This window comes from Lolium rigidum, chromosome 3, assembly GCF_022539505.1.
Source record: "Lolium rigidum isolate FL_2022 chromosome 3, APGP_CSIRO_Lrig_0.1, whole genome shotgun sequence".
In the NCBI taxonomy this organism is placed as follows: Eukaryota; Viridiplantae; Streptophyta; class Magnoliopsida; order Poales; family Poaceae; genus Lolium; species Lolium rigidum.
In genome coordinates this window covers 301,781,643-301,805,231 of record NC_061510.1, presented here as the reverse complement: position 1 = coordinate 301,805,231, position 23,589 = coordinate 301,781,643, and the positions used below count along the sequence as shown (strand labels likewise).

The window sequence follows — 23,589 nt, the reverse complement described above, 5'->3', positions numbered from 1 at the left end:
AAACAAGCCCTAAATACAAAACACATCCGCCAAAGTTCTATCAACGCTTTCACGCATAGAGCAATTCATTTCCAAATCGACTTGGGTAGTTGGGTCATCAGCATTTATACCTCTCTTAACACAAAAAGGAAAGAAACATTCAAAATTGAACGATTAAATTTTCCAGCAACATCTTACATAAATCCACCCCTAGTCTTACAAAGCAATAACGCGTGGAGTAAACATTTGCCAAAAATTGTCACAATCCACGGGAAGTCCATTATAACAACAAAAAATAAAGAAAAATCGCCCAAAGTAACATAACATAACATTGTCTAAAGTCGAAACCGCATATCGGTTAGCATTAAACCCATTCGCCCCTTTCCTAAGCCCTCCCCGCTCCCACCCGACCATGTCTCCCAAGCACGACGCCGGCTCCTCGCCGCCGGCGGCGGCGCCCGCCACCGCCACCGCACCCGCCCCTAACCCATCCCCATTCACGCCCACGGGCCAGATGCGGCGCGACGAGTGCGCAGACCTCCTCAAGCTGCTCTCCGGCGTCTCGCGCCCGCTCGAGGACGTCGTGGCGGACTTCCTCGCCCGCGTCCCGCCGGAGCGCCGCCTCCGCTTCGGCTGCGCCATCAAATTCGTCCTCGAGGTAAGGACTCGCCGCCCTCGCCCGGTCGCCCCGTATCCGTTCCGTCCACCCCCTAAATCTGCAATTCTGCATACGCTCCGTTTATACCTAGTTCAGTCACTCGCCGTTTTGCCTGGACCCGGATTGCGGATGGCTAGGTTTACAGTCCGTAAAGAGGGCCAGGTCGATCGGTGCGCTGGTCGATAGAGGTTTGAAGCTTCGATGGGGTGGGGTGGGGTGTGGTTAGACTCTGCAACGACGGGTACTGCTTCTGTGTGAGAAACTCCGGCTTCTCTAATTTGATTGGTCACTTCAAAGTTCTGTTGGATTTTAAGGCCACTGTATGGCAATTGTTTTATGAAATTCGTGACTGTCAGTCTGCGAAGTTCTGTATTTCTGGCTGCTCTGTCTGGACTTCAGTATACTGATGGAGATTAAGATTCTGTATCCGAGCTTCTTTCGAAAATGAAGTACATGACTGTATTAGATTAGATTGCAGTATATATACCCAATTCTTGCAACACTATATACATAAAGGGAAAACGTACAGCTCTGCAATTGTCAACACACGGCTGAATCGCAAAACTTAGGAATTGTGCATGCTCTTGTTATTATTGCTTCAACCATGGATACACCATGTGAATCACTGAAGATGCAATGACTGCAAGCGGGGTCCCACCAATATCCCACTTGTTTATTTTGAGATTTCTACTTCAAATTTTGGTGTCAAAATTTTGAACTAGAAATCTCAAAATGAACTACAAGCAGGATATTGGTGGGATCCCACTTGACACCTTAGATGAAGGACGGCGGTGTCTTGTTCGTGTGAACAGGAGGTGTAGCTCCGTAGTGTGACTCACCACGTGCTCTTGGAATTGATCCTTCGGTAGGCGGTGTTGCAACACAGCCGCCTGACGTATGCCGAAGATGAAGGTCTCCATATGGTCTAGACACATCGGCCCTTGTGGTTGAAAATCAAATTGGTCAGGAATATCATAGAATACCGAACACTGTCACTGAACCAAAAAGCTCTTGATTGGGATTATTGGGGAGCTCTAGAGAAAGAGATGGGAAACAGTGCAACTGTGCAAGAGAAGAACCTAGAGGTGGACATCCCCGAACTCGGCATTTATGCGGTTTCAACAATGTTAATTTGGGCGCTTTTTAGTTTCCTTTTAATATCCCCTATTCTACAGAAGAATCTACTGTGATTCCTTTAGCTCATGATAGCAGTTAGTTTTCCTCTTAATGTGCTTGCGGTTTTCATTGTTCTTGGTGTACGATTGTAAGAAAAAGGAACCACAGTAGAGTCACATCTTTGATGGTTGTTTCGGGAGAAAATATAGTGACACCTTTTCTCTTCATTTTTTGTTTTATTTTCAGGGTCAAAAGCTCTCAACTTATTAGCTTTTTTTTGCTTCCAGATTTTAGCTCGAGGCTTCTGTTATTGATGCCTTTAGTTTTGCACTTCAATGGTGCTTGTTGAATTTTGATTGAAATTTGTATTGTAAAAAAATAGTGATCGTGTTTTTTTTTTCTGGTTTTTCATTTGTCACTAGGGTTTCTTCTGAATTTCTGATTATTACAGCCATGCTGACAATACTTATTGTGATTATTAGGTTATAGGTTAGCTTTCTTATGGATGGCACTAAATGGAGGATTGAAATATGGTTTTTACTAATCATCTGACATGATAACTGAAATGCTTTTCATCATGTTAACAAGTAATGAAGATACGTGCCTGAATCATCGTATGATATTACTGCATTTTCAGAATTATTAACGTCAGGTCTTCTTACCTAAGTTGGAATCACCAAAATGGTTGATAAATATGCTGATTTGCTTCCCATTTATGATAATGTTTGCTTGGAATTTATACCTTCGGTTCTTGTGCTAAAATTTCCAAGGATTTGGTATCCCTTTGTGTTGGATGATAGTGAGATATAGCGTTTGACTTCACCCATAGAAAAACATCGAATCGTGTTCTCAAAAGGTTTCTAGGACCTTTGTGACACCTATGTACCTGCGGTATCTTTACTTGAAATTGTTGAAGTTGCAGTAATGAGTTCTAGTGTGCAAATGTTACATATGCAGATGTGGGAGGTTTCTAGAACAAATGCATTTAATATTATATATGATTTCACTTTTCTAGGTGGCTATCCCGACCAAGCATTTATTAAAATATTGCACCGAAAGACCTATTCATCCATCAACTAACATATAGACATTTATAGAGTTGTGGGCATGCTCTCTTGTATTTCATTTGATGTTTTTTTTTTTCTTTCTAGAATTTGTTCTACTAGTAAAGGAGAATTTGTGGCTCTGATTTAGTGGCACTTTGTTTTTTTTTTACCAGGACAAGATGATGTTTGGACTAGCTGAGCGTTTAATTGCATTTGCAATGCTTCATCAAGGTTATTCCTCACAGTTGGCAAATCCTTTTGTTCCACTCTTAATAAATGTAAGTTGTAAAGTCTATACATCGTGCTTTTTTTTTTTGAGACTTAAAGCCATACATCTGCAGTCCTGTGTGCTGGATGTTTGAATCGGTGCTGTTTATCCTTTTCTTTTCTATTTTGATTGAGACAGAATTGCCGGAAATAGTGATTTTCATGTGCACTTTTTGATTGTTGTGAAGTTATTATGTCTCAGCCTGTGGATAGTTCGGTTACAACTTACAACCCGGCCAACCTGCTGACCCAACCCAGACCAAACCAGTTTCATGGTTTGTTCACTAGATGGTTCTAAGTCGGGTTGAAACCGTGGAAACCATGTGCTGCGTGTACTAGTCAAAGAAAGAGAGCAAGCAGCGGCGATGTGGCGTTTGAAGGAAAGAATTCATGCCCCAGAGAGCATGCAGTAGAGCTTGTCGGCGTCCTTGCAGTAGTCAGGCGAGCAAGCAACTGAGTCCGTGAGCGACCCTGCAGTACCCACGCCGCCGGCGAGCAAGCAGAAAAACTGGTGAGTACTCTCGACGTCGGCGAGGTAGATTGATCAGGCGATTATGTTGGCTATTAGCCAGGTCGAGCCTTGAGCGAATCCGCTGGCCGTCGCGGTCGTGGCGTCGCCCACTATTCTTCAACAGTTTCAACCCGTGGAGACCGAAAAACCAAACCGTCCAAACCAGCGATTACGGTCTGTGATGGTTTCACACCAAAAACTGGCTAAACTGTGTATGCACAGGCTTAATTATGTCCCACTTTGCTTCACTTCACAATTGACCTAGGTCAGATTTCTTTCGAACTGTTCCAGTTGGGTTGTGACATTGTGCTAGTGGTTGCACTGACGAGAAGTTTATGTGGCATTCAGCAACAATGGCACTGGAACATTCAATAGTTTTTAATCATCATACGAATGAATACCAATTTAACTAAACTTTGGAAAATTTCAAAAAATCACCAAGAGCAAGTACCAGGTTGGATTTAATTGAAACCCTGCAAGAAGCATCAAGATTTTATTGAAGCAGGCCGAACTTACTAGGATCTGTTTATTTTTTCTTCCTGAATTGTGTTTCACCTTGCTTATGTGTTTGCTATTCTCTTAGTACGAGTAGAGTTGTAACTTCAAATTTTCTGGTTAGTATATCGATTCTTTACCACAAAATTCTTCATCAATCATGATAGATTATAGAATTACAGTTGGAGATACCCACTGTTTCTCTTGTTTGAAGTCTGAAGGAGGTCGTTATGTACCGAAGTACATGCCCCCTCCATGAAATGGACATCTTATTCCTGTGTTGTCATCGTGCTAAAAGTCTTTTTTCATCAAGAGGGCTTATTACTGTTGCTGTCGATCTTATTACTGTTGCTGTCGATCTTATTAGTGTTTGCATGCATTTATATACTAAAGAAGACTTAATTTACTTTTGCTTTTACAGGCTGCATGTGACGAAACCTCTGAGAGACCAGAACGAGTTTTTCTCCAGCTTTTGTTAAGTTCAGCTAATGGGGACAATAGTAAGGAGGTATTCTCACAATGTATGATTTCTAGTTTAATTAGATCAACTTCACAGGCCTCGAGGTTGCATGATTGCTGAGATATGGGAAAAGAATACTGAAATAGTACAAAGGGACTTGACGATATGTACTTCCCCAAAGTATAATATGTTGACATCAGTATACACATGCACAATATCACAGATTATACAAATATCGGGAGATACTCCCTCTGTTTCATATTAGTTGTCGCTGATTTAGTACAAAGTTCCACTAAATCAGCGACAACTAATATGGAACGGAGGGAGTACATAATACTAGATAAGAAAATAGTGATATCCCTGTTAGGTGCCAAGGTAATAGCCTAGTTGTTAAGGAAAAGTAATGTGTGTTTGAGTGCCAGAAACTACGTTTATATCAGGCTGCTGTTACAGGGTAACAGCTTAGTAATATGTTGATACCACAGAAACTAGGTTTATGTCAGGCTGTGCATTTGTCCAGTTCTAAGCCTTTGTAAAATGCTGCCAGTGTCACAAGAGAAAATTTTAAAACTGGAAATACAGAATATCCGCTGAATGGTAACTTGGTGACTATCAGAATTTAGAATGCAATGTTTTTTTTTTCTCAGAATGCATCATAGATAGATAAAAGTTGTGCTGTGATGGTCATTTTTTTTGGATTGTAGTTTTTTCCTTTTTATCTCACTGGGATGCAAATGTTGGGTTCCCCTTTACCAAATTTATGATAATTCTGCTGTCCTATGTTCAGATCTTGAAGCAGTCTGCAGCAGATTACTTGAAGGAGCCCTCTTATGCATCTCAGGTAGATGATCATCATATAATTATTGTGAAACTGGCGAACACAGTTGATATGCAAAATACTGTAGGATCTTATTGTTCAGAGAACATCTGTTTTGTAGGTGTTACTGCCAAAAGACCAGCTTGAAAGGCAATACTCGTGCAATGCGGTACAGCCACAGACATACACTAGTAGTTGCACAGCTGCTACAGTTAGGAATGTTATTCCTGACCCAGATGTTTCCCAAAGCTTTGGTGATTCATTAGAGTATGTAGACTCAACTACTCTCTACTTCCAACGACTGTTTATGGTCATTCAGAGTTTGGAATTGAATTTACAATTCTATTGCTCTGATTATGAATTAGTTTTTTTCATTTGATGCAGATGAAATTGTATAAGCAACTTTTTTGAATTCCCGCGCAAGACAAGAATTTTTTGTTATTTACGATTTATATTCTTGTTACTAGATGTTCTATAGGACTAAGAAGAAATTGCAACTCCTTTCCGCTGCACATAAAAATAGATATCGAAAGTCCTTTTTTTTTAAAAGAATCCTCCTTTTCTATTCTTCCACCCATGAATTAGAGAGGAAAGGAGAATATAGGGGTTACTTTTATTTTCGTTTTTCCCTTAAAAGATAGGCTTTGAAATGGGAGCCATGGAATAATGCTGAATTGAAATGTTTATCTCTATAGTATATAAGAAAAACAAATTTAATAAAATTCATGTATTTACCATGACCTTGGTTGTGACTCCATAGATAATTTTTTTAATCATATTTCTAGAAAAAGTATCTCGTGTTTTTCATTTCCATTCCCACAAGAAAAAATACTATAATTCACATTTCGAACAGGCATGGATACAGCATCTATAGGATAACTTCCATCTTGATAATTCTTTCTGAGTTCTGTCTGATATCCACGATCTCTCTTTATCTGTCTAGGATATCACCAGCCAAACCACAAAGAGATAATGTGGTTGCAGATTTACTTCAACAAACACCACTCAAAGGGTTGTCTCCTCCATGGATAAGACCCCCTCCCCCCAGACTTGAAATAATTGAAGGAGAGGTAAGATCGTTGGTTAAGAGTTGCAAGTTGTTTATTCATATCACTTCTATTTCTGAACATATATTTATTTGTCGATGAAAATACAGTTGCACTGGTTGAACCTGGACAACAACCATGATCTACTATGGGATGGTAGCATGTGTGCTGACACTAGTCGAGGGGCTTCGATCCGAGATTTGGTTGGAAGAGCCTGTAAAGGACCACTTGTACCTGCTCAACAAGAGGTTTTCTTCTATCCTTATCTTCATATGTATATGTTGATAATGAGTGGTCTGGGTTGCACATATACTTGTTAGTTCGTATGATTACGGGTATGCCTTTACTGCTGGACGACAGTTCCAAAATACATGGCACACCTTTACATTAGAAGTACATATTAGAGATGACTTTCTCTTGATAGTTCCCTGTTATTTCCTCGCTGCAATATTTGCATTATTATCTTCCATTCCTTCCACTAATACTACTGGTTCTTTCCAAGAAATATAATGACGCCACAGAGGTTTGATAGGTGGATGAATTTACACGGAGGAGGTCATAACCAAATCTCCTCCTTCCAGGCTTCACTTGCACTTGCAGCTGCCGTTATCCACTAGCAGCACTAAGGATTCGAACATAGTCTAAATCAGGAAGCAAATCCTGAAATCATGACCCTTGTAGAATTACATTTCGCAACAGATATCACTCTCTAACTCACGGATCATATCAATATGGGGAAATCAGCAAAAAGAGTCGGAATGGACTTAAGGTGGCTGCTGTGGGTTACCGTGCCCCTAGGATTCTTGTGCTCCTCATGTTGGGCTGGGCTTGCTTCTATGATTTTTGGAGCCCCCGTAGGTACCCTAGGAGTACCAGGTACATGGTACATTTCTGTTAATTGGGCAAAACCTCTCACAACTATACCTTTTTTTTGTCTTTCATATTCATCAATATAATTCTGCCTTTCCGGGTAGTGTTTAATATTATTCCGTATTGTCCAAATGTTTGAAATACTTTCTTACATTTTTCTGTTTTGCTAAATATGATAGTCAAAATTAGCCCTGACCTATTCTGTTTTAGTTCAATAGATCCTTCCTTTATACTCCCATGGAGTAGGTTTTTTGTGATCTGGGTGCTGGTTCAAACTTTGCAAACCATGTAACCAAACCATTTTCACTACTTTTGTTGATGACATGGTTACGTGGTAGTTAACTATTGCCACACATGGTCTCCATCAATTGAACATGAACTCCCTTGGCTTGCGCTGCAATTTTTTATGCAGCCATCTGGTTGGAGAGGCATCTTGTGAGCAGAGCCCATGTCCAAAAATAAAGTAGACCTATGCTCCATAGACAGTCCCTTCTCCATCCTGCCTCTTTTTTCTTAAATGAAGCAACTTCTTGCAATTATGTTGCCCCTAACAAGAGTGGATTAAGTCGAAAAGGGCATGCTAGGCAAGCGCCATGTCAAGGTAGTGTGAGGAGGGAATACATCCTACAATTGTTGTTCTGAGGTGCTGCAGAACTTACTAATGTACTAGTAGTAAGCTTAGAAAGTAGTCCATGAGTCAAGATGGCTGTGGTAATAGTTCGAAGTGTGTGCAGATCATTGCCGAGCCTTACTCTATATGTATGTGGTCCCTTGGTAGGCAACTAGTAGCTGACAGTAGTTTCCCAGAGTTGTGCCTTGCTGCATCAGTCTCCGATTACTCTTCTTTTCTTTCTGAAACTACAGTCTGCCATTTGTCAGACTAATGTAAGGGCTCGATTAGGCTAAGTTTGATAATTTGAAGGGGCTGGAAACATAGTTAATACTGGGATAGTAAATTTCAGCAAGTATAAATATTATTCTAGTATCATTGAGCTTATGATTTGGAAAAAGTCTATCTGATCCCCAGAGATTTAGAGCCGCAACAACATAACCCCCTGATGTTTAAGGGATTATGTTGTCGTAGCCTGAAACCTCAAACCAAGTAGAGTTTTACTTATGATTTCTGTGCATTTCTATTATACTTTCTACATATGTTTCATATCTAAATTTATTGATAGCTCAAGCTCTATGTTTTATTTGATATAATTTGAAATGCCATAAGGGTCCTAAGTACGTCATAACTGACACAAATGAAAAAGGCAGTCTAAACCCCTGATGTTTAAGGGATTATGTTGTCGTAGCCTGAAACCTCAAACCAAGTAGAGTTTTACTTATGATTTCTGTGCATTTCTATTATACTTTCTACATATGTTTCATATCTAAATTTATTGATAGCTCAAGCTCTATGTTTTATTTGATATAATTTGAAATGCCATAAGGGTCTTAAGTACGTCATAACTGACACAAATGAAAAAGGCAGTCTAACACGAAGCAACTTTGCAATATGTTCGAAGAAAATTTAAAGAGTGGATAGAATAAAAGAACATTAAATCAGTAGTGATTTTTTCCCCTTATTTTGACATCAAGCCTGCGCACCCCATTCTGTTGCTACATGTAGATGCCCGATTTTTCAAACAGCAAGTTGTGCAAAACTAGCAACAGGTGTTTTCTTGCAATAGATAGCACTAGTACTGATATTTGTTGCCACATACAACAACATTAATACTTTTTGCAACATGCTTAGCCTAATTAGGAAAGTTAAAGGTAATCACACAGCTCTAAATCGATAGTGCTTAGATGTCAATGCGTCTTCTTATTGTCAACAGTAGGTCTGTTGGCCACTAAAGCATTGGTTGTGTTGCAAACGTGGCCCTCATTTGTAGGTTCCTACTATTATAGGCTCTATTGCTCACCTGTTATTTTGTTCAATATATGAAATATCCTCGTGCTTAAAGCTTTATTTATGCCGTCTAATGCTAATATTTAGCATATATGCCATATCAGAAATGTATAGGTCCACCTGTTAAGGATGCATTTTACGGCAAGACCTACAGCAGGCGCAAGTGGAAAGGTGGTAAAAGGCCGGCACAACCATAGGGTTGTGACCAGCAACAAATTTGGCGAAATCAGATCTGTTATCACCAGAAATATTTTGCAATTTGTTACCGTGTTTTAATACTCGATTAAATTAGTATAATGTTAGGATTCCCATACTAGGAGACTTATATATTGTCTGGAAGACTCGAAAAAACAGAAGGTCACGAGCACGTGAAAAATTATAAGGTTACCAAAACAATGTCTTTCTCTCCATTAGTTGACCAGCATGACCAATTGGTGAACAATGACCATCCTTGGTTGAGGTCTGTTATGGCTTATGCGTGAGTGGATTAGATGTGAAGAACATGACCAGCAAGCTCAACTGTGTCTACATGGGCAGGTTGGGGCGACAAGCAGCCTCGTCAGCTTTAAATATGTGCGTGAGACCGAAGTCCAATAGTGCCTACAGGCTGCAGGGTTTCTCCCTGAATGTGCACTTCCAGTTGCATTGGTTTCCCCATGCCGATGCCGGTGAATGCATGCAAGGAGATCGCGTTGTCGTTAGTACTGGGATCATGTTAATCTTTCTGACCATCAAGCTCCAGCTAAAAGGGGGCCTGACCCCACAATAGTGGTTTATGTGGAACATAAGCATTTTGAGGCAATATTCTGCCAGTACAGAAGTCAACTGTTTGAAGCGGGACATGGGTGCCATGACTGCTGCCACTATGCATGCCAAGCTAGCATCATGACTGTCAACGTGACAATTTGGCGAGGCGCACAAGTGCATGACCAACCTTGGCACTTGTTGCCGAAAACTTAAAACCCTTGTCATTCAGCCTGACGGATATGCAACAATTAGCTCTGATACCAAATTGTCATGTGCTAGTTGAATTATGTCTGTCTCAGTGTATTGATGCACACAATAATACACAGCGATTTTTACATTATATGAAGGGAGGCCTAACCGACGGAGGCATGGGAAGATGCATGTCTCGTTATGGATCAGATCTAAGATCTTAATTTCTAGGAGAGCTTGGGTACGACACGATAAAATGTTATAACGGTACAAGGTATTCAACATCCCCTGCAGCCAGAGCATCTCCCGGAAGGATGTTCAGGCTGGATCTGAATTCCTGAAACAACACCGTTGGCAACCCTTTGGTAAATATGTCAGCAAATTGGGAAGTAATGGGAACATGCCAAAAAGATGAAGTAGCTAAACTGAGCACCACATCGACAGCTGCTGGTTTGACAACTGGACTAAATGTCTCATCATAGTCGATCCCCTCCTTTTGTGTGAACCCATGAACCGTCCCATTGTGCTGTGTACTGGGCCAATGACTCATTGGTGTTAAGTTTCTGCCTAAATATCCACTTCCCATGACAACATTGGCACTTGCATGAGAAGGAACAGAAGACCAAGTGCCATTCCGCAACGAAGCATTAATTCATCTAGTATTGCACTCCTTGAGTGCTACTTTGGAGGATGGAGGAATAGGAGATATTGGTGTTGAAATGGTTGGGGAGAAGTTTTTTTGGCATAAAATCCAGACTTAGCTCGGGTGTGCATTTTGTCTGTGTTTGGGATGGCTACACAGTGATGGCGTGTGGTGGTGGACCAGGTTGACGTGACACTGGGAGAGGCAATCACAAACTGTGATGCTGATCCTGGGGTTAGCGTGCCATATGAGACATGAGAAAGTGGTGCGGAATGTGATGCAGAGGAGACTGCACAACAGGTGGTGGTGGCCAGTAAAAGTGGCAATTGGCGAGGTCCACAAGTCGCACTAAATTATTTGGAGAGGTGCGATGGTAAAGTATTTGTAGGAAGAAAAGGATTAACTAGGCTGCTGTCCCATGAGGCAGACCATACAAACTTTTGTGGCAACATTATTGCATCGAAGAAAATTGCGAGACAGACAAGAGTGGGCAGTCCAGAATGCCCGAGCCGTTTATGCCAAAGATCGCCGTCCACCGTGGTGGAGAGAGCTGTAGAAGTGCTTGAGTTGGTGCTGTAGTAAGGGTAGAGCTTGCCCGGGCTATTGGATCTTATTAGGATGTTTCTGGTGGCTAGGTCCTTCACACAAAGACCAAATGGATCAAATTCAACCAAACACCAATTATTGGTGTTAAACTTACGAGGAGAGAGGGGAGTAAGGCATAGAGCGTCCGGGACGGGGATACATGAGTTACTTAGGTTCAGATCTCACAAAGGCGGCGAGATCCTACTTCCTGCTACAAATCACTATATGGGCAACACGTGCATGTTTACAGTGATGTGTATTGCGATATGACCTAAAGGCTCCGGTAGGCCAGCTTATAAAGGCGCTCAGACCTAGGGTTACAGAGGAGAGTCCTGGCTGGAATCTAACACAAGTCCTATACTAGTATGGCAGCGGTATCTTGTCCATCACGTTTCCGCCTAGATCAAGTCCGTTTGAGAACCTCTTTGCGTAGTCTGGAATAGACCTCCACCTTGATCCATCAGCAATTGGGCCGCCCGGTCAGACCATAGGCCTGAACACCTATGCGGGCCACCTGGACTTGCCGGTATAAAGTATCATTGTGGGTAGACCTATTTAGCATATCCCCAACACCCCTTGTTTTCGAGGAAGTAGTGGTGTAGACGCATCCATGCAGTCATGGCGGTGTCGTTGGTCGTCATCATGATATGGACAAAGCTGTCAAGAATGATGTTGTAGATCCATATCACAATTTTGCTGTCTTCCCGCCCGCCACTCCGGTTCCTCGGCATCCGGATCGGCATGCTCTCAATGTGATTGAACTTCACGACGGCGAACAGGAAGAAGTAAAACAGCAGCAGCAGGCCAGCCCAACGATTCCTCTATGGCCAGCATTCAAGTCGTCAAGATTATCTAGTTTTGTTTGTTGGAATATCGAATGTTTTCTTAAGTTGGAAAGGATCATATATTTGTCTAAGTTGGAAACATTTAAATGGTTGCTTAGGCTGTACAGGTTGGATATTTGGTTCTTATCAGATTCAGTTAGTATTAAATGCTTTTATAAGTTGGGGAAAATACAGTTAAGTACAAATTGCTTAACTTCTGGTTAATGACCATGCAAATATTGTTTACTCAATCTTGCATCCAAAGATCCAAACACAATAGGTTGTGCTGTCATCACAATTTTTGAGTCAGTAAATAAAAATGCCTTATTTCAGTTTGGTCCACCCATATTGCTCTCTTAAAAAGGAAGAAAAAGAGTAGGAAAGGCGACTTGATTCCGAAAAGGAAGAAATGAAAACAGCTAGATAGGAATGTCTGTGTTATGATTACAAAATGAATATGTATACCATCTTTGGAAATACGGAAAATGCAAAACTGGTTAGCTGACTAGCAGCTATATCTACATGTATAGTTTGCATCAGCCAAATAAGTGTTTACCTTTTTATTTTGAGAAAGAATAAGCGTCTTACCTGCGCACACATGATTGCACACATCAGTGGCTGCTTTATAGTGTCCACAACCCCTAGTCTGCTAATATACTGGCTACTAGATCATTTACATGACTAATGGATTCATATACTTTCTTGCAGCAAGTTATTTCAGATTTAGCGAAGGACTGGAAGCTAGTTTATCATTGCGGGATGACACCAGAGAAGCTTCCTGTATGTATCCTAACATCATGTTGAAACCTTTCCATTCTTCATGTTGTTGATCCAACATTTTGGTTGTTTCAGGACCTTGTTGAACATAATCCGCTAATTGCTGTTGATGTTCTGTCAAAGCTGATTAATTCTCCTGACATGGATTCGTATGTTACAAAAGATGTTCCATTTTGTTTATTCTATATTTTTTAATTTATCTGTTTTCTTATCATAACATTTAAACACTTGCTTTTTTATTTTACAGTTATTTCGATATTCTTGTGCATATGGAAATGAGCCTACATTCAATGGAAGTTGTAAATAGGCTTACTACAGCAGTACATCTACCAGCAGGATTCATTCATGACTACATCTCAAATTGTATTCGGTCATGCCAAAATATTAAGGTTTGTTCTTAATTTCTAGGTCATTTTTCCAGGAAAGTCAGAGGTGATCATCTTGGACTATTATAGTAAACATGATTCCATCAATAGTTTCTTAATACAAGTTTATGATACAAATGTACATTTATTTCAATTCATTGTACCCAAATTGACAAATGTGGTTTGGCCGTTTGATATCCTTGTAACATCTAAAATGCTTGTCGGTTGATCCCTAGGTCTTGATGTACCTTCTCAACCAATTTGTGATTCTCCTATGGCCAACAAATATTAGTGGTTTCTTCGTTATGTTTATCTACATGGTGGGCCTTGTTATGGTTTGAAGTTTATTCTTGGATACTAGCGCAGAGAAACAATAGAACGACAATCTATTTTGACCACTGAAGTGGATTGCAAACTTTAAGGGCACTGCTATCGACTAAAGTTCATCCATATCTTCTCCCAGTTCCACCAACATGCTAATTTGAGAGCATACTATTTTTGTAGATGACAAGAGGGCATACTATTTTCTCTTTTGACTTTCCCCCCTTCTTCCTGCATGCTAAATTGGTGGCATAGTTACTTACGTTGGCTGTTTGAAATTACTCCATACACATAAATTTTTAACTGTTGCATATGCCTTGAGTTCTATCATCTCATTTCCTCGAATGCACATTACTGTGTTTGTTATGTTGAGCATTGACAAGAAATTATGACATTGTTTGCAGGATAAGTACATGCAAAACAGACTAGTAAGACTAGTTTGTGTTTTTCTACAGAGCCTCATTCGAAACAAGATAATTAATGGTGAGTGTATCAATACGCAATTGACAGATATCTCTTCTAATATAATTCTGTTTACTTAATGAGTTAACCTGTGCTGTTTGTATGGGTCTACATATCATGAACCATGAAATTTTCTGATTCAGAAGTCTTTTAAACTTGCACATTCATTGCAAGCTAGTTTAGCTGGATCTATCTATAGTTATGGAATTATATGATCCACTGGATATATACTAAGGAGCTGGCAAAGCATATAGCCCTGTGAACTTGAATCTTGGACTTTGAAAATAGTGTGCATGCTGTTGTATGCTTAAAAGTATACTAATATATGTGGCTAGCGCTATTGCGGTTAAAAGTTATTATAAGGAGTGTTTTGTAGTAGTTACTAATTGGCAGAAATGTAAAATGGTGTTGTTTCCCTGGCAAGTTCTAAATAATAATAATAATAATTGAACATGGTTTGTTCATTGTATGCTGGAACTATTAAATATGTGTTGATTGCATGCCAAGAAATTCGGTTAGCTTTTGGAAACTATGTTGGTACAATAATAGAAGCAAGGTTCAGAAACTTGTTTCCCAAACAGCTCCATGTGCTTCCAGTGGTTTGAGCCTTTTGAAGGTGGATGTTTTGATCATGTCTAAGAAAGTTTCTTGAACTATTGTCATTTAGTCCCTGATTCTAGCTTCACGAAATGCTCTGGACCCTTTCTGATCATTTGTAGGAAAACACTATTGGTTTCTTCAGTGCTGCATTAAGTATTTGAAATTTTGCACCAGTTGCATAGAATGTTATCTTAATACATGAGATTGGTGATTTGAATCATATAAGTAGGACCTTATGATCATGTGTGGAATACTTACTCTGTTGTTGATTAAGATTGAAATGCTAATAGTACGAAGCATTTGATTTGTGCAGTTGAAGATCTCTTCATCGAGGTTCAAGCATTCTGCATCGCGTTCTCTCGAATAAGAGAAGCAGCTGGTTTGTTCAGGCTTCTCAAATCTTTAGAGTGAAGAAGGTTGTATGATTTATGCAAGACTCAGAGCTCTGCTCTGTAAACAAATTTTCCATTATGTACATTCGTAGGTCTATATTTTCGCGTTGATCTGCTAATTCCTGTTAGGGTTGTACCTCATAGATTATAGCTCTTGATGTATTAGTTGTCATTAAGCTGTCCCCTCACCTAAAAAAGGGAAATAAGATTCTCAGAATTACCTAGGATTGGATCATTCCACCGAATCATTTTAATGTGGACTTGAACCATATCTTGTTGAGGTGAGACAAATTAGCAGTTACCTTTATCCTGTTAAAGGATAGCCGATCAATGGGCACTACCAGTACAATTAACGACTGCTGCTCAAGTTCTGGCTCCTGAGTACAGCTAATTTAAATTCAGATGTAAAGGGAAGTTATTGTTCATTTTTCTGATGCATCGTTGGATACCTTGGTGTCTCTCTGTTGTTAAATGTTGGATAACCTGAGCCAGTGGATGCAAGTGGTTTTCCACAGCAACCTACCAGGTCGAGATGAATCAGTGGTCTCACAGTTTCTCTCTGTGTATGTTACTGCAATTTTATGTCACGCCAAAGCTTCACAAGATTCTTGCCGGGGGTTGATCTCTTCACCCCAAAAAAAAATATACTTGCAAGGTTGATTCTGAAATGGCAGTATTTTGTTTCTAATCACAAGACTTCACGTGTGTTGGCCATAGCAAGACCTCCGCCAGTTCCGGACTAATGGCACAAGACGAGATCGCCCTCCGGCAAGAGGAACAGACCGAAGACGAAGGAACATGAGCCGTCGTGATTTGCATTGTACACGGCCGCGGTTACCTCCATCATCATCAGGTCGCTCCGTCACATGGGAGGCAAAGGGTCAAGTAGTGAAGCAAACATGTCGTCAATTATGCAAACATGGCCGTGTGCCGTTCACCGGCATGTGTGCGGCAAGCAGGCAGCGCCCATCATCTGCTCCCAAATCAAATCTCCCTCCCATCTCCTTTGCATCGCGTACTGTGCAGTGTATAGGGACAGTTCCTGAGTAAACACTTGTGTCAGTGTTAGCTACAGCTCGTGGCCATTAGTGGCTGAAATGTGTCCTGCCGTGTAGTACATAGAGGCTTACGCAGAATGCGAACAATCGTTTGGAGTAGCACATGCTAGTCATCAGTTCAGGATACCGTCAACTAATGCTGTACGCAAAAGTTCTCCCAACATCGTTCAGTTCAGTTCATCACACATGGCCAAGTTGCGCTAGAGATCACCTTGAGACACTGTGTGACTGGTTGCATGTTTTCGGCATCAAATACCTGGCTATCTTTATTCTTTTCCTTTTTCTTTCGAGAATACACCATGGAGAGGTGTATCAATCACATAGAAGAGTGCCAAGATGGCAAAGTTTGCGCTACCACAGGGGGGCAGCTCCCCAAACACACGCCTACTCTCCGTGCTGCCACGGTACAACGGTCGGATCAACAAAAACAAAGAGAGAGCCACGAAAAAGCTTAGCTAGGCGCCATCGCTCGAACTCCTCTCACACCTTGTCCCTGATGGCGCCATGCGAGGCCACCGCTCCGTTGAAGACCACGTCGTTTCTGTGCCTCCAAATGGACCAAAAGACCAGGATGATGGCAGTCCACATGTCCGTCTGGGAGCTGTCGGACAAGCTCGGGATGTCCACCATTCCAGCAGATCGGTGTCCGGGTCTGGGAGCCACTCCTCCTTGCCCCAACACCTAAGAGCCCAAGCCCATGTCTCCCGCGCAACCACGCAACCCAGCAGCAAGTGCTGCAAGGTCTCCGGCTCCTGATCGCAAAGCGGGCAGGCCGACGGACACGGCAAGCCACGACGTCGAAGCCTATCCGCTGTCCAACAGCGGTTCTTTGAGGCTAGCCATGCGAAGAACTTGCAACTGTATGGCGCCCTAGACCACCATATCTCCTCTGAGACGGAGGCCCTCACCTGGCCCGCAAAGAAAGCTCTGTACGCCGACTTAGTGGAGTAAATGCCATCACCTCCACAGCAGAACGTCCTCCCGCTCCGGGACCAGCTGGACGTTCGCCAGCCTCTGCCACAACATGAAGAACTCCGGGAGGGCTGCCTCATCCATGTCCGGCCCACAATCTCTAAGCCATTGGCCGGCCAGGCCCTCTCTCACCGAGCAGGCGGTGACCCTCCTACGCGAAACCATCTTGGCCACATTTGGTGCAATCTCCGCCACTTTCGAGCCATCTAGCCACCGATCGGACCAGAACCGAGCCCGCTCGCCATTGCCCAGAACAAAGCAGGTGGCCGCATCGAAGATAGCGGTGCAGAGGCTGGGGAGCTGAATGTTAAACTCCGCCCAGGCCTTGGAGGTGTCCACCTTCTGTAGCCAGGCCCATCGACAACGAAGAGAGAGATTAAGCAAGCGGAGGTTCGGAATACCTAGACCGCCGAGGTCTTTCGGGGAGGTCACCTTGTCCCAAGCGACTAGACAGTGATCACCCTGGACCTCCTGCCGCCCTTTCCAAAGGAAGGCCCGGCAAATCTTGCGCAGCGCCTCAACAACCTTCGGTGGGATGTCGAGCGACATCATGGTATGCACTGGGATCGCCGAAAGCGTGCTCTGGACAAGAATGGTCCTACCCCCACGGTTGAGGAGTTTGGCGCACCACGGTGGCAGCCTACTAGCTGCGCTGTCCACGATCGGCTGAAGCTGGGCTGCCGTCACCTTTCTGAGCCCAAGGGGGAGGCCCAGGTACTTGAATGGGAAAGAGGCTACCTCGCAACCAAGGATAGAACTAGCCAGAGCCACCTGTTCCTGCGAGCACCGGATGGGGTGGAGAGAACACTTGGGCAGATTGGTGCGCAGTCCCGACGCCACCCCAAAGTCCTCCACAATCTGTGTGCAGGTGCGCAGGTCAACCTCGGTGGGTCTGATGAAGGTAACCACATCATCGGCATACATCGACGTGCGATGCCGGAAGCCACTAGGCGAGAGCTCAGTGAGCAGACCCATGTTCGACGCCCTCTCAAACATGAGGTGGAGAACATCCATCACCGTGTCGAAGAGCAAAGGGGAGAGAGGTCACCCTGTCGCAAGCCCCGGCGGTTGTAGATGAGCTCCCCAGAAGCGCCATTCATCAGCACGTGGGTCGAGGCGGAGCTGAGCAGCCCCCCGACCATCGAGATCCACTTCCGGCCAAAGCCCAACTTGGCCATAACCTCGAGGAGGAAGGCCCAATCCACAGTGTCGAAGGCTTTCGTGATATCCAACTTGAGGAGGATGGCATCCCGCTTGAGCGCGTGGAGCTTCCGAGCCGTATAGTGCACCAGCTGAAAGTTGTCATGGAGACAACGCCCACGGATGAAGGCGCTCTGTTGCGGGCTGATACGTCTCCGACGTATCGATAATTTCTTATGTTCCATGCCACATTATTGATGATATCTACATGTTTTATACACATTATATGTCGTATTTATGCATTTTCCGGCACTAACCTATTAACGAGATGCCGAAGAGCCGATTCTTGTTTTACTGCTGTTTTTGGTTTCGAAATCCTAGTAAGGAAATATTCTCGGAATTGGACGAAATCAACGCCCAGGGTCCTATTTTTGCACGAAGCTTCCAGAAGACCGAGGGGGAAAGGAAGTGGGGCCACGAGGCGCCGACACAACAGGGCGGCGCGGCCTGGCCCTTGGCCGCGCGGCCCTGGTGTGTGGGGCCCTCATGTGGCCCCGCGCATTGCCCTTCCGCCTACTTAAAGCCTTCGTCGCGAAACCCCCAGTACCGAGAGCCACGATACGGAAAACCTTACTGAGACGCCGCCGCCGCCAATCCCATCTCGGGGGATTTAGGAGATCGCCTCCGGCACCCTGCCGGAGAGGGGAATCATCTCCCAGAGGACTCTTCACCGCCATGGTCGCCTCCGGAGTGATGAGTGAGTAGTTCACCCCTGGACTATGGGTCCATAGCAGTAGCTAGATGGTTGTCTTCTCCTCATGTGCTTCATTGTCGGATCTTGTGAGCTGCCTAACATGATCAAGATCATCTATCTGTAATTCTATATGTTGTGTTTGTCGGGATCCGATGGATAGAGAATACTATGTTATGTTGATTATCAATCTATTACTTATGTGTTGTTTATGATCTTGCACGCTCTCCGTTATTAGTAGAGGCTCTGGCCAAGTTTTTGCTCTTAACTCCAAGAGGGAGTATTTATGCTCGATAGTGGGTTCATGCCTCCATTAAATCTGGGACGGTGACGAAAAGTTCTAAGGTTGTGGATGTGCTTTGTTGCCACTAGGGATAAAACATTGATGCTATGTCTAAGGATGTAGTTATTGATTACATTACGCACCATACTTAATGCAATTGTCTCGTTGTTTACAACTTAATATCGGAAGGGGTTCGGATGATAACTTCGAAGGTGGACTTTTTAGGCATAGATGCATGCTTCGGATAGCGGTCTATGTACTTTGTCGTAATGCCCAATTAAATCTCACAATACTCATCATATCATGTATGTGCATGGTCATGCCCTCTCTATTTGTCAATTGCCCGACTGTAATTTGTTCACCCAACATGCTATTTATCTTATGGGAGAGACACCTCTAGTGAACTGTGGACCCCGGTCCTATTCTTTACATCTGAAATACAATCTACTGCAATACTTGTTTTACTGTTCTTCGCAAACAATCATCATCCACACTATACATCTAATCCTTTGTTACAGCAAGCCGGTGAGATTGACAACCTCACCTGTTTCGTTGGGGCAAAGTACTTTGGTTGTGTTGTGCAGGTTCCACGTTGGCGCCGGAATCCCTGGTGTTGCGCCGCACTACATCCCGCCGCCATCAACCTTCAACGTGCTTCTTGGCTCCTCCTGGTTCGATAAACCTTGGTTTCTTTCTGAGGGAAAACTTGCTACTCTGTGCAACATACCTTCCTCTTGGGGTTCCCAACGAACGTGTGTGTTACACGCCATCACGGGCCGACCAGCTCCGGCATCCTAGGCGCAAGGCGGGAGGAGAGGACCTTGGCCATGAGCTTAGCCACGCTATGAATCAAGCTGATGGGGCGGAAATCCTTGACCTCCACGGCGTCAGCCCGCTTGGGGAGCAGGGAGACCAGGGCCTGGTTGGCCACGTGTAACCCCCTGAAGTCGCCCCCCACAAGGACTGGAAGGCCTCCATCACATCGTGCTTGATGATGGGCCAACACGCCACATAGAACCTCCCGGAGAAGCCATCCGGCCCCGGGGCTTTGTCTAACTCCTGCGAGCGTACCACCGCCCAAACCTCCTCCTCGGTGAACGGTCGATCTAGCTCCGAGAGATCATGAGACTGGACCCCCAGAAAGTCAATGTCATGGGAGAACTCACGTTCCGGCGCCGTACCAAGCAAGTTGAAATAGAAGGCATCCGCTGCATCGGCCTTCTTCTCCTGTTCGGCCTCCAGGACGCCATCCACTTTGAGGTGAGCAATAAAGTTCTTCCGCCTACGGTGATTGGCGTGGAGATGGAAGAACTTGGTGCAGACATCCCCCTCTGCAAGCCACGTGATCCTCGATCTCTGCCGTGCAATAGTGCGCTCGAGCGACGCAAGCCCCAGCAACTTGCGTTTAAGCAGCCGACGAAACCCCCTCTCTTCCACGGAGAGCGCCCTAGACTCCATAGCCACATCGAGACGGAGGATGAGCTCATTGGCCAGCAGGATTTGCTTCTTGTTGTTGCCAATGAAGCGATCGTTCCAACTGGAAAGAGCTTTGGCTGTCGCCGCCAGCTTCCCCGCCAAACGCTTGAACAGGTTTTCCACCACAGGTCCAGTCGACCAAGCATTCTCCACCGTCTCCAGGAAGCCATCAACCTTAGGCCAGAAGGCCTCGAACCGGAAGCGGCGACAGGCCCTAGCCTCTGTCGCGAGGCTCAACAGCAAGGGGCAATGGTCGGAGGTGGAGGAACCCATCGCCGAAAGGAAAGACGAGGGAAAAAGCACCTCCCAATCCACCGTGGAGAAGACCCTGTCGAGGCGCTCGAGGGTGGCCCGCTCCCGCTCGTTCGACCACGTGAACCTGCGACCATTGTGGTAGAGCTCCTTCAACTCTAGATCAGTCAGGACCCTCCTGAACTTGCCCATCATGCGCCTATTGAGGTTGGTGTTGCTCTTATCGGCCGCATCCACGATAAGGTTGAAGTCCCTCGCAATCGCCCACGGCCCCGGGTGGAGGTCCCGGATATCCTTGATCTCCTGAAGGAAAAGGCATTTATCCGCATCCGACTGTGGGCCGTACACTCCGGTGAGCCACCAACCCGCGTCGCCCTGTGCCCCCACTCTAGCCGTAATGGCATTGTTAGAGTAGTGCAGGTTGGAGAGAGAGACCACAGCAGATTTCCATGCAAGGAGAATGCCCCCACGTGTACCATCAGCGGGAAGGAAAAAGAAGCAGTCAAATTCCCTCCCAAGGCATCTATCCACGGTAGCACGCGAAACCACTTGTAGTTTGGTCTCGAGGAAGCAAACCACACTCGCTCCAGAGAGGAGAACCACTTGAAAAATCGAATCGCAACGTGCCAACGAATTGAGACCACGCACATTCCAAACCAACAAGGAGAAACACATGTCCATCATGTTACGAGGCTAGAGGTTCACAGATCACAACACAACAACCCACTTAGACCACAAGGTCATCGTCAACCACAGGGAGGACATCCGGGTGCCAGCCAAACAAGGCGAGGCAAGCTGCAAGGTGAGCCGCCGTCATGGGCTGCTCGTCGAAGTAGCGGAGGTAGGCCTGTAAGGCCTCATCTCCGATGACTTCCCCTTCCCGCGCGATACCCAGCTGAATCATGAGGGTACGCTGCTGCGCCTTGATCGACTTTCCAGGCGCAAATCTTCCTGCCACACGTGCGCTCCTGCGGACCACGGAGGGGGGGAGGCCGCTTCTTCCTCGTCTTCCTTGGCAGAGGGCGGGGGAGCAGGGCGGCCTTCTTCGCCATGCACCTCTCGCGGAAAGCCGCCAAGCCACACTGGATGTCTGTCGAGCCCGAGGCGATGGACGCTGCGGCCAGCGAACCATCCAGCGGAGAGGCAGCCGCGCCCACCGGCGCGCCGCCCGGCGGGTCCGGAGCAGCAAGCGGCGTCGCTGCCGGGCTCGTCGCAACGGTCGCCGGCTCCACAATCTCACCTTCCTTAATTTCCACCGCCGCATCCACCCGGGCGGGGGTGAGCTCCACTGTGAACATAGAGAGGGGCGAGCCTTGGAAGCGCTCGTCGATGGTCCTCCAAGAGTCCAGCGAACCCACGGAGCAGGTTGGCGAAAGCGGGCCGGTCGGGGAGAGGGCCTCGTCGCGGACTGTCCACGCCTTCGGGTTCCCAGATTGGATCGAAGTAGAGCTCGAGCAGAAATCGCGGCCAACGGAGGAAGGCTGAGACAAACCTTGGCCATAGAAGGCAAAGGCAGAGTCCACGCCCAAAGTGCCAACGTCCAGGCCCTGGGCACGAACCAAACCTTTGCTGTACGTGCGCACCAGGGGAGGCACGAGCTGGGCAGTTGCTGCAGCGCGCCCATCAGGAGGAGCCTCCACTCGATCCACCACCAGCGGCCAAGGCAACACTGAGGCAGTATGCCCCAGCGCTACCCGCCTCTCCGCACCACCCCTCCACCGGCGAGCCGGAGCAGCTGCCGGCGCAGCACCAGCACGGGTGTCTGGCGGCCGACGGCGATCGTCTAGGGGAGGGCCACGCCCGCCGCCATTGCCCCGACCACCGCTGTCACCACCTGGGTCCGGACCGTGGCCACTGCCAGCCGTGGGCCGGCCAGCCACTCCACCTGTGTCCTCCACGCGAACAATATGTACCGTGGCGTCGTAGTCGAGCAGGGCGACTTCCTGGGGTATCAAGGCCTCCACCGGGAGCAGCAGATCATCACCGTCATCGTCAAAGACCAGAGGCTCTGCGAGCCAAAGCTGCTTGGAACGAGGGAGCCCGGCGAGGTTGTCTGTCCACGCCGTGATGCAGAAGGTCCCCAGGTCGGCGCGGTTGGCCGTCTCCGAGCCCAGCCGCTCCACCCAACCGGAAGAGCCCAGGATGCACCTGGCCGTGTCGAGGTTCCACGCGATTGGCGGTACGCCCACCACTTCCAAGTGAACGCGGAAGCAGAAGCGGCGGCGCGTCGCGTGCAGCTGGCGGTTCCACACACCAAAGCGGAGGGTGAAGTCCCTTCCGTCGAACGGGTTGGCGGAGGCGGTGAGCAGGACGTCGCGGTTGGCCCTGGAGTCGAAGACCAGCAGGAGATCCGCTGGCCAGAACCGGTGCACGGAGAAGCGCCCCTCAAGCTCGGGGAAGCGCTCGACAATGGCCGCCGTGGCCGCCGCACAGCTGACCGTCCGCCTCGTGCCGGAGACGAACGCCACCAGGCCCCACCGGAGGGCTCTCTCCGCAGACTCCACCTCCGGCGTCCGGTAAATGATGCCACGCTCACAGGCCGGCCGCGCCGCCTCCACATCCACAGCCACCTCTGGAGCTAGGCCCT

The 23,589-nt window shown here is 45.8% G+C and overlaps 1 protein-coding gene across 1 annotated transcript; it reads left to right on the top strand.

Moving 5' to 3' along the window:
• Positions 1-391: 391 nt before the first annotated feature.
• On the top strand, positions 392-15,518 carry LOC124703633 (CCR4-NOT transcription complex subunit 11-like). The gene is made up of 12 exons (XM_047235860.1): positions 392-637; positions 2,973-3,077; positions 4,494-4,580; positions 5,320-5,373; positions 5,471-5,616; positions 6,293-6,419; positions 6,506-6,643; positions 12,862-12,933; positions 13,006-13,079; positions 13,178-13,319; positions 14,021-14,099; positions 14,992-15,518. Exons 1-12 carry the CDS (start codon positions 392-394, stop codon positions 15,087-15,089), a joined length of 1,368 nt encoding a protein of 455 aa, XP_047091816.1. The 3' UTR covers positions 15,090-15,518.
• The last annotated feature ends 8,071 nt before the right edge of the window (positions 15,519-23,589 follow it).

Excerpts from the sequence above, each read along its gene's own strand:
- LOC124703633 (XM_047235860.1), top strand. The coding sequence starts at position 392 with ATGTCTCCCAAGCACGACGCCGGCTCCTCGCCGCCGGCGGCGGCGCCC. Across the intron at positions 3,078-4,493 it reads TTGTTCCACTCTTAATAAAT|GCTGCATGTGACGAAACCTC; the intron begins GTAAGTTGTAAA and ends TTGCTTTTACAG. Across the intron at positions 5,374-5,470 it reads AGCCCTCTTATGCATCTCAG|GTGTTACTGCCAAAAGACCA; the intron begins GTAGATGATCAT and ends TCTGTTTTGTAG.